Source organism: Salvelinus alpinus, chromosome 38, assembly GCF_045679555.1.
Source record: "Salvelinus alpinus chromosome 38, SLU_Salpinus.1, whole genome shotgun sequence".
NCBI classification, from domain to species: Eukaryota; Metazoa; Chordata; class Actinopteri; order Salmoniformes; family Salmonidae; genus Salvelinus; species Salvelinus alpinus.
The window spans coordinates 13,102,427-13,117,940 of NC_092123.1; the positions used below are offsets into that span (position 1 = coordinate 13,102,427).

Consider the following 15,514-nt stretch of genomic DNA (forward strand, 5'->3'; position numbering starts at 1 on the left):
TCGGGTGATTGTGGAGGCCAGGTCATCTGATGCAGCACTCCATCGCTCTCCTTACATTTACATTTACATTTAAGTCATTTAGCAGACGCTCTTATCCAGAGCGACTTACAAATTGGTGCATTCACCTTATGACATCCAGTGGAACGGCCACTTTACAATAGTGCATCTAAATCTTTTAAGGGGGGGGGGGAGTGAGAAGGATTACTTTATCCTATCCTAGGTATTCCTTAAAGAGGTGGGGTTTCAGGTGTCTCCGGAAGGTGGTGATTGACTCCGCTGTCCTGGCGTCGTGAGGGAGTTTGTTCCACCATTGGGGGGCCAGAGCAGCGAACAGTTTTGACTGGGCTGAGCGGGAACTGTACTTCCTCAGTGGTAGGGAGGCGAGCAGGCCAGAGGTGGATGAACGCAGTGCCCTTGTTTGGGTGTAGGGCCTGATCAGAGCCTGGAGGTACTGAGGTGCCGTTCCCCTCACAGCTCCGTAGGCAAGCACCATGGTCTTGTAGCGGATGCGAGCTTCAACTGGAAGCCAGTGGAGAGAGCGGAGGAGCGGGGTGACGTGAGAGAACATGGGAAGGTTGAACACCAGACGGGCTGCGGCGTTCTGGATGAGTTGTAGGGGTTTAATGGCACAGGCAGGGAGCCCTTCTTGGTCAAATAGCCCTTACACAGCCTGAAAGTGTGTTAGGTCATTGTCCTGTTGAAAGACTAATGATAGTCCCACTAAGCACAAACCAGATGGGATGGCGTATCGCTGTGGTAGCCGTGCTGGTTAAGTGTGCCTTGAAATCTAAATACATCACTGACAGCGTCACCAGCAAAGCATTCCAGGTGAATCTGGTTGAGAGAATGCCAAGAGTGTGCAAAGCTGTCATCAAGGCAAACGGTGTGTACTTTGAAGAATTTGTTTAACAATTCTTTGGTTACTATATGATTCCATATGTGTTATTTTATAGCTCTGATGTCTTCGCTATTATTCTACAATGTAGAAAATAGTAAAAAGAAAAGAAAAACACTTGAATGAGTAGGTGTGTCCAAACTTTTGACTGGTACTGTATATCAATCAGTAGCGCTGACTACTAGGCATTTTGTGTGTGTAGTGTTGTCTACAAGTAGGCCTAATCGCTGGCACTTGGGATGCTGTCTGTGGTGCTGAAGTCGTCTGTTCATGCAGGGCAATTACGTGGGGCACAAGCTATTATGGCCTGTGTGAATGTGTGTTTAAGTGCCAACCAACCTGCAAGTGTTTGATGTTTGGTTGTGGTTGTTTTATGGTTGTCTTTGTGATTGTGTCATACCGATGAACATCGTAGCAAATATCTGCAGCAAAAAAACGCACATTAGTGAGCTTTATGAAGTACATTTGATCGATTGATTCAATAGATGTGTGATTTCCCCGAAGGGCAATTATTGGGCACTGTAAAAAAGACATATACAGTACATACATAAAACATACGCTCAGCAATATACAGAGACATGGGGATTTGTTTAAACCATGAACAAGAGATTGCCATATACTTGACCCGAAGGCCACTCAAATGATTGATTTGCTAAATGTTAGAATACTAAATACAATGTAACTTTTCCATCTTTCATAAAGGACAACAAATCAATATGACACATAATAGAATATAGAACTAGAAGAACCAGTCACACCAAGGGAACTTCTTTGGAACAATGCCCCAATCCAAATAAGATTTTCAACACTCTACTCCCCATTCTAAACACACACAGTGTAGCTCACTAATGGGCTATACACGTTCCACATATGTGATGATTAATCTCACCTCCCTCCCTACATTCTGCAATCTACACTCCCTCCCTACCCTCTGCAAGGTGAGGCTTTGGTGCTGAGATCATATCCTGTGTGACACATCTGGCCACCAGTGGCCTGTGTTAACAGCCATAGAATGGTAACGGGCCAATAATGGACCTTGTCTTGGCTGCGGAGGGTCGTGCCTGGGGACATAAGCATGAAATTTGGGAGAGTGATGGAACCTATTACCCAAACCATTACAAGTGTTTTTCTCACGCTAGGGATCATGGGTGTCGCGTTCTGACCATAGAGAGCCCCTGGGGTTCTCTATGGTGCAATAGGTCAGAGCGTGACTTGGGGGTGTTCTAGTCTAGAATTTCTATGTTGGTGTGAGTATGGTTCCCAATTGGAGGCAGCTGATGATTGTTGCCTCTAATTGGGGATCATACATAGTGTGGTCCTTTTCCCACCTGCGTTTGTGGGATATTGTTTTGTTTTGGTTTAGTGCTATGTGCGCTACAAACTTCATGTTCGTTTATTCATTTTTTTTTTTTTAAGGTTCACTAAATATGTGGAGCTCCCCTCACGCTGCGCCTTGGTCCGCTCATTATGTTTACGACGAACGTGACAGAATATCCCACCACTACAGGACCAAGCAGCGTACCATGGAGGTAAAGGAGAGCTGGACATGGGCAGAAATAATGGGTGGATGCGAGACCCTTCTTTGGCAGGAGTCGCCAAGGAGTTTAGGAGGACAGCGATGACGCCGGGGTCCACGGCCACAGAAACCCCAAGATTTTTTGGGGGAGGCACAAGGGGCTGTTGGTCGAGCCGAGGAGAGAGCTAGAGACCGTCAGGGAGTCGATGGAGCTGTTGGAGGAGGGAGATCGGAGAGAGATGTTGGTTAGGTGTATTCTGCACGGCACTCACCCTGAAGAGCGTGTAATCAGTCCGGTGCCACCTGTGCCGGCTCCATGCACCAGGCCTCCAGTCTGCCTCCCCAGCCCGGTACGTCCTGTGCCACCTCCCTGCACTCGCCCTGAAGGGCGTGTCATCAGTCCTGTGCCGGCTCCACGCACCAGGCCTCCAGTGCGCCTCCCCAGCCCGGTACGTCCTGTGCCAGCTCTCCGCACTCGCCCTGAAGAGCGTGTCATCAGTTCGGTGCCACCTGTGCCGGCTCCACGCACCAGGCCTCCAAGTGCGCCTCCCCAGCCCGACCTGTGCCGGCTCCCCGCACTCATCCACCAGTGCGTGTGTACAGTCCGGAGTCTCCAGTAACGGTCTACAGCCCAGAACCTCCAGCGACGGTTCACAGTCCAGAGCATTTAGCGACAATCAACGGTCCGGAGCTTCAAGTGACGGTCAACGGTCCGGAGCTTCAAGTGACTGTCAACAGTCCGGAGCTTCAAGTGACTGTCAACAGTCCGGAGCTTCAAGTGACTGTCAACGGTCCGGAGCTTCCAGTGAAGGTCAACGGTCCGGAAACTCCAGTGACGGTCAACGGTCCGGAGCCTCCAGTGAAGGTCAACGGTCCGGAGCCTCCAGTGAAGGTCAACGGTCCGGAGCCTCCAGTGATGGTCAGCGGCCCGGAGCTTCCGGCGCCGGTGCCATGGCTGGAGCTTTCCTCTGCGCCGGTGCTCAGTCCAGGCACGGCGTCCAGTCCCGCTCCATGGCCGGAGCATTCCTCTGCTCCGGTGCTCAGTCCGGGCACGGCGTCCAGTCCTGCTCCATGGCCGGAGCCTTCCCCTGCGCCGGTGCTCAGTCCAGGCACGGCGTCCAGTCCCGCTCCATGGCCGGAGCCTTCCTCTGCTCCGGTGCTCAGTCCGGGTATGGCGTTCAGCCTGGCTTCAGGGCCAGATCCGCGATCTGAGCGGGGGCTACGTCCCACACCGGAGCCTACACCGACGCTAGTTGCCCACCCTAACCCTCCCCATCCAGGTTCAGGTTTTGCGGTCAGAGTCCGCACCTTTGGGGGGGGGGGGTACTGTCGCGTCCTGACCATAGAGAGCCATTGGGGTTCTCTATGGTGCAATAGGTCAGAGCGTGACTAGGGGGTGTTCTAGTGTAGAATTTCTATGTTGGTGTGAGTATGGTTCCCAATTGGAGGCAGCTGATGATCGTTGCCTCTAATTGGGGATCATACTTAGTGTGGTCCTTTTCCCACCTGCGTTTGTGGGATATTGTTCCGTTTTGGTTTAGTGCTATGTGCGCTACAAACTTCTTGTTCGTTTATTCTTTCTTTTTTTAAGGTTTACTTTAATAAATATGTGGAACTCTACTCACGCTGCGCCTTGGTCCGCTCATTATGTATACGACGAACGTGACAATGGGACACAATTGAGCTTGTTAGAAGGTGTCTTCGAGTTTTGTATCTGCTTGTTAATCATTAATATATGTCAGAGCCAAATGTACTGTAACTACATTTACATTTTGGTCAATTAGCAGCTTTCTTTTATACAGAGCAATTTACAGTCAGTGCAGGTAAGACATCCACATGTCTCTCCCTCCTGACTTGTCACTTATCCATATACGTTACTGATGCATGCAGTATTACCTTCATGCTTTAGCAGTGTTTCTTTGTTCTTGTTGAAAGTGCCCTCAGGTTAGAACAATGCAGTTACTTATGCTTTGGCTGTGTTCTCTTTTATGTTACCTCATGGTACAGCTCTGTATTCAAATATTGACACAGTACACTAGCACAGCAAAAAAGATTAGCATATGAATTATTATTACTGAGTCTTTGAACACACATCATAAAGATATCATTGTCCTTCACATAGGTTACATGAGCACAATTTGTGTACATACTTCTGTTATAATATTTGAACACGGAAATGACTCTTTACATGTTACTTGTTATTTTCAGACATGCACGGGACGTTTGCTAAGCTCTGAGACCATGTCAATATAAATTATGTGTTACCATTGGTGTAATTTGATTTCAATGCCAACTCAGTCAGGAGTATAACTTTGACCACGTTTAAAGCTTAGTGTTCAAAACCTTTTTATAATTTGTTTCATTCATTTTTAATGCTTTACCATAACCTCGGTTAACACAGAACTAAAGTCTTGCAATATTGGTCAGAGGCTCGATAAAGTTCTGGATCCATACAGTACGCGTTAAGAGAAGAAAGAGAACGAGGCTCGGAACCAGAACAAAGAGCTCCGCCCTGTCTCTTTGCAAGTTAAGGGCATGTCTATGGGCCAAATTTTCCCTCCCCTTCTGAAATTCGAAAGATGTTAATTAACACCTATGAAATATGTGATTTGTCCAAATAACCAGCACTGGAACTAATGCTGCTCAATCTCATGCACCCTGTTGTATCTTGTCAGATCTACTGTACCGTTTATGTTTACGCAGTCTGTCCAAGAGAGATTATCTTTACCATAATGAGATAATGAAAACATTATTTTTTAATTCAAAATTGCAATTGCAGTCTTCTGGCAAATTAATTTAGATGATTAAATAAAAATATAACAGAATGAATTAAGACCAATATTTATTAATAAAGGGGTCATTCTTGAATTGCGGTGGCATTTAAACTTGCATTTGACTTTCTTTACCAAAATGTATTCCACATTTTGTTGTGTTACAAAGTGGGCTTAAAATGTATTTAATTGTCATTGTTGGTCAACGATCTACACAAAATACTCTGTAATATCAAACTGGAAGAAGAATTCTAACATTTATTACACATTTATGAACACCAAAACACTAATGTATCTTGATTCGATAAGTATTCACCAACCTGAGACATGGCATGTTACAGTAGAAACATCTTGAGCCATGATTACAGCTGTGAGTATTTTTAAGTAAGTCTTAAAGAGCTTTGAACACCTGGATTGTACAATATTCGCTGATTGTTATTTTCTTAAATTCTTCAAACTCTGTCAAGTTGGTTGTTAATCATTGCTAAAATGCCATTTTCAAGTCTTGCCAAAACTGTAACTAGGCCACTCAGGAACATTCAATGTAGAAAATTGTGAAAATAAAGAAAAACCATTGAATGAGTAGGTGTGTCCAAACTTTTGACTGGTACTGTATATTATTATAATTGTTTATATATTTTTTTCCCAATTTTGTGATATCCAATTAGTAGTTACAATCTTGTCCCATCGCTGCAACTCCCATATGGACTCGGGAGAGGCAATGGTCGAGAGCCATGCGTCTTCCGAAACACAACCCTGCCAAGCTTCTTGACACACTTCTCGCTTAACCCGGAAGACAGCCACACCAATGTGTCAGAGGAAACACCGTACAACTGGCGACCGTGTCAGCGTGCATGCCCCCCGGTCTGCCACAGGAGTCGCTAGAGCACAATGGGACAAAGACAACCCGGCTATATAAACCCTCCCCTAACTCAGACGATGCTGGACCAATTGTACGCCATCTCATGGGTCTCCCAGCCGTGGCCGGCTGCGACACACTCCGGGATTGAACCCGGACCTGTAGTGAAGCCTCAAGCACTGTGATATAGTGCCTTAAACGACCGTGCCACTCGGGAGGCCCAACAATTAAGTATATTTAACATTTATATATTTTACCACATAAATATGAAATAATTTATATTTACTTCACAAATCTAAAAACAATGATACTACAACCAAATGATGGTAAATATGCATTTGAATATTAATGTGGATTGTAGGGTGGCACACAATTGGCCCAGTGTCGTCTGGGTTTGGCCAGGGTAGGCCGTTATAGTAAATAAGAATGAGTTCTTAACTGACTTGCCTTGTTAAATAAAAATGAATTACAAAAACCTTAAAAAGAATAAGCACATTACATAAGGGAAAACATATATTTCCTGTCACGGTTCTCTGAAGTAGAACCCAGAAGCAGACCAGGGGCCTGTTGCACAAAACTAGGATAAGGGATTAAGCCAGGATATCTTGGTGATCCTGGCTCAATTGATCCGTAATCCGGTTGCACTAAAGATGGATAGGGGGCAGGAGGATATGTTATGGTATAAATTACCATGGAGATTTATTCTGTGGAGCTAGCCTGCTCCAGACCAGGCTAAATTCCAGGATCTATTTAATCTCATCCCTAATGTCAGTCAGCAGTCACCACAAATGGAAACCAATAGTTATTTCACTGCTCACTATACATTGTTATCACATATAACTAGACCCACTGTTATTATTTAAACGTTTGTGATCATTAATTTCAATGATTTTGGATAAAAAATGATTTTTAGATGATGTTGCTATCATTAGATAATTTACAGTTTCCCATAGACTATAAGGCTATATATAAAATAATAGAATATTAGGGCCACAGAGGGGAAAAAAACACAAGTCATAATATTGTAACCAGTTGTTTTAAAGGAGGACAGTTGTTAAAATGACAGATGTGGGGCATTTCGTGAAATTGTACTTCAGTATGGTTTCATAAACAAAGACATGCTGATGTGCCAGAATATTAAGTATCACATTGTCATAAGTATCAAAACTGTAAAAACAATATGTAGCTTTTCTGCAGAAAGAACCAGCCTCATAAATTTATGACTTTATCCTTTTTCTTCAGTGTGGCCCTAGTACTCTGTCATATAAACAAATACACATTCCATATGAATATAAAAACACAATGTGTAACATTATGTTCCTTTATTGAATAAGGACAAAACAAAGCAGGTAAACCATCAGCTCCTTTCGAAACTGAAGTCACAGTGACTCTACAAGATGGAAAGCACAGAATCCAAGCATATTATACAAAATGATACATACACATTCAAAGGTCTGTATATAACACACCCTGCATGTCTGCACACTAAAATAAATGCAGGACAAATCCATACACATCAACTGAACAGACAAATGAATGGATGCAGTAGCCTCCCTGCAGCCTTGTATTACACACAGTATACCGCACAAACATCATAAGAGGCCAAATTCGTCAAAAAACGAACCCAAAAAAAACCAAATTCCTCTGCCACCGCAGGACATATTTAACCAAAATTGAAAGCACACATACTAACTAAAATAATTGAACACATATTGGTCCCTCAGCAGCCGACCACTGTCGTCATCAGGGAAGATTGCCGGATTGTCCCAGTCCATGGCTGGTGGCACTCTGGGGGCCCTCTCCTTCCTCAGGCAGGCCACATTGTGGAGGACAGCACAAGCCACAGTAATATCACATGCCCTAACAGGGCTGACCCTTAATTTGTGAAGGCAGTGAAAGCGTGCCTTCAGGAGGCCAAAGGTCATTTCAACTCTGGCCCTGGTCCTGGCATGGGCATGGTTGTAGGCCTGCTGTGCTTCCTGGGGGTCTGTGAAAGGTGTCAGGAGAAAAGGCTGTCAGCCATACCCCCTGTCTCCCAGCAACACACCAGAGAATTCACCTGTCAACACAAAATCTCATCATTACTACCTCATAAACACAGTGATATTCTTGACACAGCCATGATGGTTATAAATAGGGGTTGTGTGGCTTACCTTGTGATAGGCACTGATAGATTTCAGAGGCCCGAAAGATTCTGGAGTCATGGACTGAGCCAGGCCATTTTGCCACAACATTGCTGATCACACAGTCAGCATTGCAGACCATCTGAAATCATAAGATGAGGAATATTACACCAATCAATGCACATCACTGGCAATGCAGAGTGTTCGTCAATGGACAATATCAAAAAGTTATGTTCACCTGAACATTAATGCTGTGAAAGGATTTCCTATTCACAAAATCGGCCTCATGGGCACCTGAGGGGGCTTTTATCCTTATGTGTGTGCAGTCCACTGCACCAATGACATTGGGGAAACCTGTCACACAAAGTAATGAGTATCCTACTATGTGTTAACAGTTGTCCTGTAATTTGTAGATCCTCTTACCTGCAATCCTATAGAACTCCTCTTTGATGTCACAGAGTCTTCTGTGGCCAGGGAAGGAGATGAAGACATCTGCTAATGCTTTGATAGCCAGACACACACTCCTTATTGTGCGGCAAATTGTGGCCTTGTTCAGCTGTTCTGCATCCCCCACTGAGTACAGGAAGGCTCCACTAGCAAAAAAGCGCAAGGCCACACAAACCATTTGCTCCACACTCAGTGCATGGCTCCGTGCAGTGCGGTGCTTAATCCTGGGACCCAGTAGTCTGCATAGATACCTGATGCCATCTGCAGAAAACCTGTATCTTTCATATAGATGGTCATCAGGGAAGGCCAGTGGGTCCAACCGGTCCCTGAAGACCCTTTCTCGCCTGAAGGCTCTCCTCAGCACAAGTGCTTCTTCATCCACCACATCTCGCACGAATGGGCATGCCATTGTCAGAGCAGAAAGGAACACACAATTTTGGGCCTTCATATAGGCTAGTGGCCACACCTGGTGCTGGGGGGGTGGGCAAAAGAGGGCGATGCCTTATAACGATGACTTGGTTGTACTGATTGCTGGGAAAATAAAAAAAACCTTAGAAAGATGCCACCGTCCTGTGTGCTCACAATAAGAGCTCATATGTCATGGCTCACTTGACTTTACGAGAATATACCTAATTTTTATTTTGAGCTGTGTCATCTTCTTGGAGCTGGGGGAGGAAAGAAAAATAATGATTAATACATTTGTGTTACAGTTAGCATACAGTGTACATTGAAGGCATATCTCACCTCCCTCTCAAGTTTTTTTATTTCAAGGTCCAGTTTCCTAATTGTCCTCTTTTTTATTTCGGACTCCAGTGCAAGATTTTCCATCTTTTTCTTCTTGTACTGAATGTCTATGTCTGCCAGTTCTATTTGGCGCCGGAGGTGGTTGCCATACAACTTTCTGATAGCTTGTGAGCTCTGTGAACACAATACAATTAGCGCAGCTGGAATTTGGCAGGATGTGGTGTCCTTTTATTAATACGCACTATGTTGCCAGGCTGGTTTTCCCACTGTATAGCATCTGGGTCCTGTAAAAGAAATTAGATTTTTTGATTTTGATGAGGACTCCTCACCATTGTAGAGTAAATAGTACTTTCACAGTCTTAACATGATACCTCATGCCTTCTGGAATCCAGAGAGATGGTCTCCTCCTCATCATCGTCTCCATCATGTGCTGTTGCTGCTGCACTGGGGCCTTCACCCTATCACATTTAATCGGATTCATATTGAAGCTAGTAGACAAGACATGCCAGGCCTACAGTATGCCTTTGATGGAGTACTCACTGGATCAGCATCGTCTGGTGCTTGTGCTGGTGGCTCTAACAGGAACACAGTGCTGCCAGACACTGCAAGGCAATAGGTAAACCAAAGTCAGACAGTCCAAATTGATTCAATATGAATGTGGTTGTATCCCATGTAGAGATGGAAGGACATACCTTGAATGAAGCGGGTGGCATCTTGGGAGGAACCTATGCTCGTCTCTTTCCCCCCAGGGATCCCCTCTAAGACGGGCCTGCCTTTATTTAGCTCCAAGGCCATGTCCTCTGCTGGGGTAAGGTCAGCCTTTGGTGACCCACCACCCGTGCCTTGTCTGTGGGTATTCTTTTTCACTGCTAAAACAGTACAGACAATGTGTGAGCAGGCACCTTCTGGGTACAATATATGCTTGTGCTTTGTTAAATATTAGTCAGGGACCATACCATTCTGCAGAATGTTCTTGTATTTGATTTTGACCTGCTGCCATGTCCGTTTTGGCCCGTTCATGTTTAATCTACACACACACACACACACACATTTAATGGAGTCACACTGCAAAAAATTACTTGGTATTTTTGTCTTGTTTTCAGTAAAAATATCAAAAAATGTATCATAGCTTTATACAGTGTGATGGAGTTACTTTACACAATTTCACTCATATCTGCAGTGCATTTCAATAAAAAATTTAACCGTTTCATAATTACAGTACAACTGCATTTTTGGAGATGTGAATTAAATATTTGAATTGTAATTGTGATGTTTCAGCGGAGCGGTGAGTGTGTAATTGTGCACTACTTACGCATTCAGGCGGTCTGCAATACTTTGCCACGCTTTTTCTCTTTGCTTTATCACTGTGGCGGTGTTGCCTTTCTTCTTAATTATATCTTTTACCTCCTCGTATGCCTCCATGAGGATTTGTGCTTCCGACGGGGAAAAGTACGCGGCTCTAGTTGCCATGGTAAATCAGTTAATCTGTGATCTGTGGCGGGGTCTATTTGAGTGAGCCGTGAGCGCGCACCTATCCAGGATTGGTTTCACCTGGCTTAATGAATCCGTGTCTGCTCATCCTGGCTTGGTCTTTGTGCAACCAATTAAGCCTGGACGCACATGTTTTGGCTTCATTGAGCTCAGCTGAGTCATTTATCCCGGATGTCTTAATTCTACTTTTGTGCAACAGGCCCCTGGACAAGGAGAGTAAGACGAAGGTGAGTATTTATTTACAAGTTTAAATGTAGTGATCGAAAAATCCAAGTAGCGGAGCGGGCAGCGGAGGTGAGTTGATGGAATTGAGTAAGCAGATCCAAGGAAGTAACTGAAGTCACCGACGACCAGGTAGGGATGGGATGAGTGTTCCGGGTGAATGACTGTAGACAGAAAAAACGGAGGTAAGTTCAAGGCAAGCAAGACGTACAAAACAACAAAACAAACTCTATCAAACTGGAGGCTGATACGCTGGCACAACATACTGTTCATGGCTAACGATCCGGCAGGGAATGGATGTCAGGTCAGCGCTTATGAAGTGGAGGGGTGATGATCAGGACCAGGTGTGCAGATAGCTGATGGGATACAGGTGCGGGTACTCAGAGATCCTCCAACTAGCTACGTCGCCCGGCAACCAGACAGGGTGCGTTCCAGGACACCGGAAAAAACACTCCAGGACAGAACACAGGCAAAAACAGACTCAGGAAGCGGGATTCGTGACATTTCCTTTTGGCAGCATATGCAAATTAACTCTACTTTTGCTAAAATAAGAGTGTGTTTTGGTCCATTCTTATTTTAGAAAACATTATTTACATGTCTAATCATGTTTGATAAGAATAAAGTTTTATAATTAGCTCAAATTTACCCCAGTTGGTAATCTGTGTGTAAATTATGTTGGTAGTTTGAGGGTTAAATGCTAAATAGGAATGTGGAAATGATAAATGTTTTTTTTTTCATGAGCGTGCCACTATTAAATTGCAAAATGTAAATAGAAAATGGTTCAATTAAAATTGGAAATGGTGTAAATAGTGTAAGAATTTGTTCTTAACTGATTTGCCTAGTTAAATGAAGGTTATATTTATTTACCATTTTCTGTTGACCATTTACCATTTTCTGTTTACCATTGCCATTTTGATTTAGAATTTCTGTTTGGGCGATTCCATGCCAGCTTAGCCCGACACTTTTTGGAGGTGTGTCTGAATTTGTCCTGACAATTCTTACATAGAAACTCAATTGGGAAGAAAGATGTTTGACATGCTTTTTAAATTTGTATCACAAATTTGTTTTGAGAATCATAATGAAATTGGCATTTTTTTTACCCTTTTTAGACCTATACATGACTTCTTTAAGACCCTATGATCCAAGAACCGTACATGATACATACAACATATTGGTGTCATTATACCCCTTTATATTGTGTTCTCAAATATGGAGTATGTCTTGATTATTCAACATACTGTATACAAGAGCTTGAGACTATAAGGTTTAATCTTTTATAAGATAATTCTGAGATAATTTACTTTAAAGTTCCAAACACTCATTGGTTTAAATAGTATGTCAGGGCTATGTTAAAACAAGTCTATGTTAATAACAGCATTTTTACAAAAATGCAAATAGAAGCTCTCTAAAAATGAACAAAATTAAAAAGAGTAGTTTTGAGATATTCATATTAATATTTTTTATGTAGAAGAAATTAATGTTAAAATGTGATACTCTGTATGTTAGAGCACACTGTAAAGAGTACAATGACACCAATATGTTGTCTGTATCATGTACGGTTCACAGATCATAAGGTCTAACAGGAGGCATGTATAGGTCTAAAAGGGGCATAAAAATTTCAATTTTCATTATGATTTTCTTAACCCCCAAAAAATGATAAAAATGAACAGCATTTCAAACATCCTTCCTCTCGATTAAGTTTCTATGTGAGAATTGCCAGAACAATCTGAGATACCAAAATGTTTATTTATTATGTCACCCTTTTACTGTTTCCAATTTCCAATCAACTATTTTCGATTTTCATTTTAACATTGCAATTTCAGTGTGAAATTAATCATATGCACTGATATGAAAATGTAAATGCATTTATTAATTTCATATTTGGCACTAATCACTCCACATACTCAAGGATGTTGTATGTTTAAAATGTTTTCTTCTCTTTTAAGTGATAACAAGAATTACATTAAATTGAGGGACAGGTATTCCTTTTACATTATTGAAACAATTTTGTAACAATATATTTTGTTTGGTTATATTGTAAAACGTTTGGCATTCAAAATAATATATACAGTATATTTCTGTTGATCTACTAAAAGCCAATTTGCTTGCCCTCAGTGTTTTCTGCAGTCATACATACAGTGGGGAGAACAAGTATTTGATACACTGTCAATTTTGCAGGTTTTCCTACTTACAAAGCATGTAGAGGTCTGTCATTTTTATCATAGGTACACTTCAACTGTGAGAGATGGAATCTAAAACAAAAATCCAGAAAATCACATTGTATGACTTTTAAGTAATTAATTTGCATTTTATTGCATGACATAAGTATTTGATCACCTACCAACCAGTAAGAATTCCGGCTCTCACAGACCTGTTAGTTTTTCTTTGAGAAGCCCTCCTGTTCTCCACTCATTACCTGTATTAACTCCACCTGTTTGAACTCGTTACCTGTATAAAAGACACCTGTCCACACACTTAATCAAACAGACTCCAACCTCTCCACAATGGCCAAGACCAGAGAGCTGTGTAAGGACATCAGGGATAAAATTGTAGACCTGCACAAGGCTGGGATGGGCTACAGGACAATAGAAAAACAGCTTGGTGAGAAGGCAACAACTGTTGGCGCAATTATTAGAAAATGGAAGAAGTTCAAGATGACGGTCAATCACCCTCGGTCTGGGGCTCCATGCAAGATCTCACCTCGTGGGGCATCAATGATCATGAAGAAGGTGAGGGATCAGCCCAGAACTACACGGCAGGACCTGGTCAATGACTTGAAGAGAGCTGGGACCACAGTCTCAAAGAAAACCATTAGTAACACACCACGCCGTCATGGATTAAAATCCTGCAGTGCACGCAAGGTCCCCCTGCTCAAGCCAGTGCATGTCCAGGCCCGTCTGAAGTTTGCCAATGACCATCTGGATGATCCAGAGGAGGAATGGGAGAAGGTCATGTGGTCTGATGAGACAAAAATAGAGCTTTTTGGTCTAAACTCCACTCGCCGTGTTTGGAGGAAGAAGAAGGATGAGTACAACCCCAAGAACACCATCCCAACCGTGAAGCATGGAGGTGGAAACATCATTCTTTGGGGATGCTTTTCTGCAAAGGGGACAGGACGACTGCACCGTATTGAGGGGAGGATGGATGGGGCCATGTATCGCGAGATCTTGGCCAACAACCTCCTTCCCTCAGTAAGAGCATTGAAGATGGGTCGTGGCTGGGTCTTCCAGCATGACAACGACCCGAAACACACAGCCAGGGAAACTAAGGAGTGGCTCCGTAAGAAGCATTTCAAGGTCCTGGAGTGGCCTAGACAGTCTCCAGACCTGAACCCAATAGAAAATCTTTGGAGGGAGCTGAAAGTCCGTATTGCCCAGCGACAGCCCCGAAACCTGAAGGATCTGGAGAAGGTCTGTATGGAGGAGTGGGCCAAAATCCCTGCTGCAGTGTGTGCAAACCTGGTCAAGAACTACAGGAAACGTATGAACTCTGTAATTGCAAACAAAGGTTTCTGTACCAAATATTAAGTTCTGCTTTTCTGATGTATCAAATACTTATGTCATGCAATGTCATGCAATAAAATGCAAATTAAATACTTAAAAATTATACAATGTGATTTTCTGGATTTTTGTTTTAGATTCTGTCTCTCACAGTTGAAGTGTACCTATGATAAAAATGACAGACCTCTACATGCTTTGTAAGTAGGAAAACCTGCAAAATCCGCAGTGTATCAAATACTTGTTCTCCCCACTGTATATATATATGTTTTACAGTATGAATGACTGACATATGTTTTCTTATTAAATAACAGTTTAATAAAATGAACCATGTATTATTTGTATTTGTTATTTTTTTGTGTTTTTACATGGTGCCAAAGTCCAAGGACAGCATTACAGCACAATTCAAGAATAACCCAAAGATATATTTAGACTTTGTCTTCTTTAGTTGCTAAGGAACTAAATTAAATGGACCTTTATTCGAAGAAGAAAAAGTATTTAATGGATTTAATCTAACCTCAGGAAAAGTGAATCTGTCAACTCATCTTGACTCGAAATGCTAATTACTTGGCCTCGGCTAAGTGTGGGAACTGAACGCAAGATTGTTGGCTTCATCTTCTGTGACAGCTTGTAGAAGATATCACATATTTGGCCAGTTTTGCAGGGTTCCTTTCCTGTCCCCAAAGTTACAGACCGGCAGTTTGCAAAGCATGCCACATCGTGGGCTATTACCACAGTTTTGCTGGTTAATTTCCTGTTCTGAAGCATTAGTGCTTTTAAGTGTCCCTCCAGCATCTCCCACTCTGATTTAACACCAATTTGTCTTTACCCCCACTCCTTTCCAGCTTGAGAGTGTTTTACTTTAGGAGTGCCACATGGAAATAGCCAACGAGCAGAAGAGACAGTAGCCTTTCAAATAACAACGGGTGTTAAGATACATTTAGTTGGT

The 15,514-nt window shown here is 42.9% G+C and overlaps 2 protein-coding genes across 2 annotated transcripts; both read right to left on the minus strand.

The window, feature by feature from the left end:
* Positions 1 to 7,116: 7,116 nt before the first annotated feature.
* LOC139566269 (putative nuclease HARBI1) lies at positions 7,117 to 9,059 on the minus strand. The gene is made up of 4 exons (XM_071387329.1): positions 8,588 to 9,059; positions 8,403 to 8,518; positions 8,195 to 8,306; positions 7,117 to 8,100 (listed from the first exon to the last, which is right to left on the minus strand). The coding sequence occupies exons 1-4, from the start codon at positions 9,057 to 9,059 to the stop codon at positions 8,057 to 8,059; spliced, it is 744 nt and encodes a 247-aa protein (XP_071243430.1). The 3' UTR covers positions 7,117 to 8,056.
* Positions 8,754 to 11,061, minus strand: LOC139566268 (myb/SANT-like DNA-binding domain-containing protein 4). The gene is made up of 9 exons (XM_071387328.1): positions 10,668 to 11,061; positions 10,312 to 10,382; positions 10,048 to 10,224; positions 9,896 to 9,957; positions 9,727 to 9,813; positions 9,598 to 9,639; positions 9,356 to 9,529; positions 9,241 to 9,276; positions 8,754 to 9,142 (listed from the first exon to the last, which is right to left on the minus strand). The coding sequence occupies exons 1-8, from the start codon at positions 10,823 to 10,825 to the stop codon at positions 9,241 to 9,243; spliced, it is 807 nt and encodes a 268-aa protein (XP_071243429.1). The 5' UTR covers positions 10,826 to 11,061; the 3' UTR covers positions 8,754 to 9,142.
* Between the last annotated feature and the right edge of the window lie 4,453 nt (positions 11,062 to 15,514).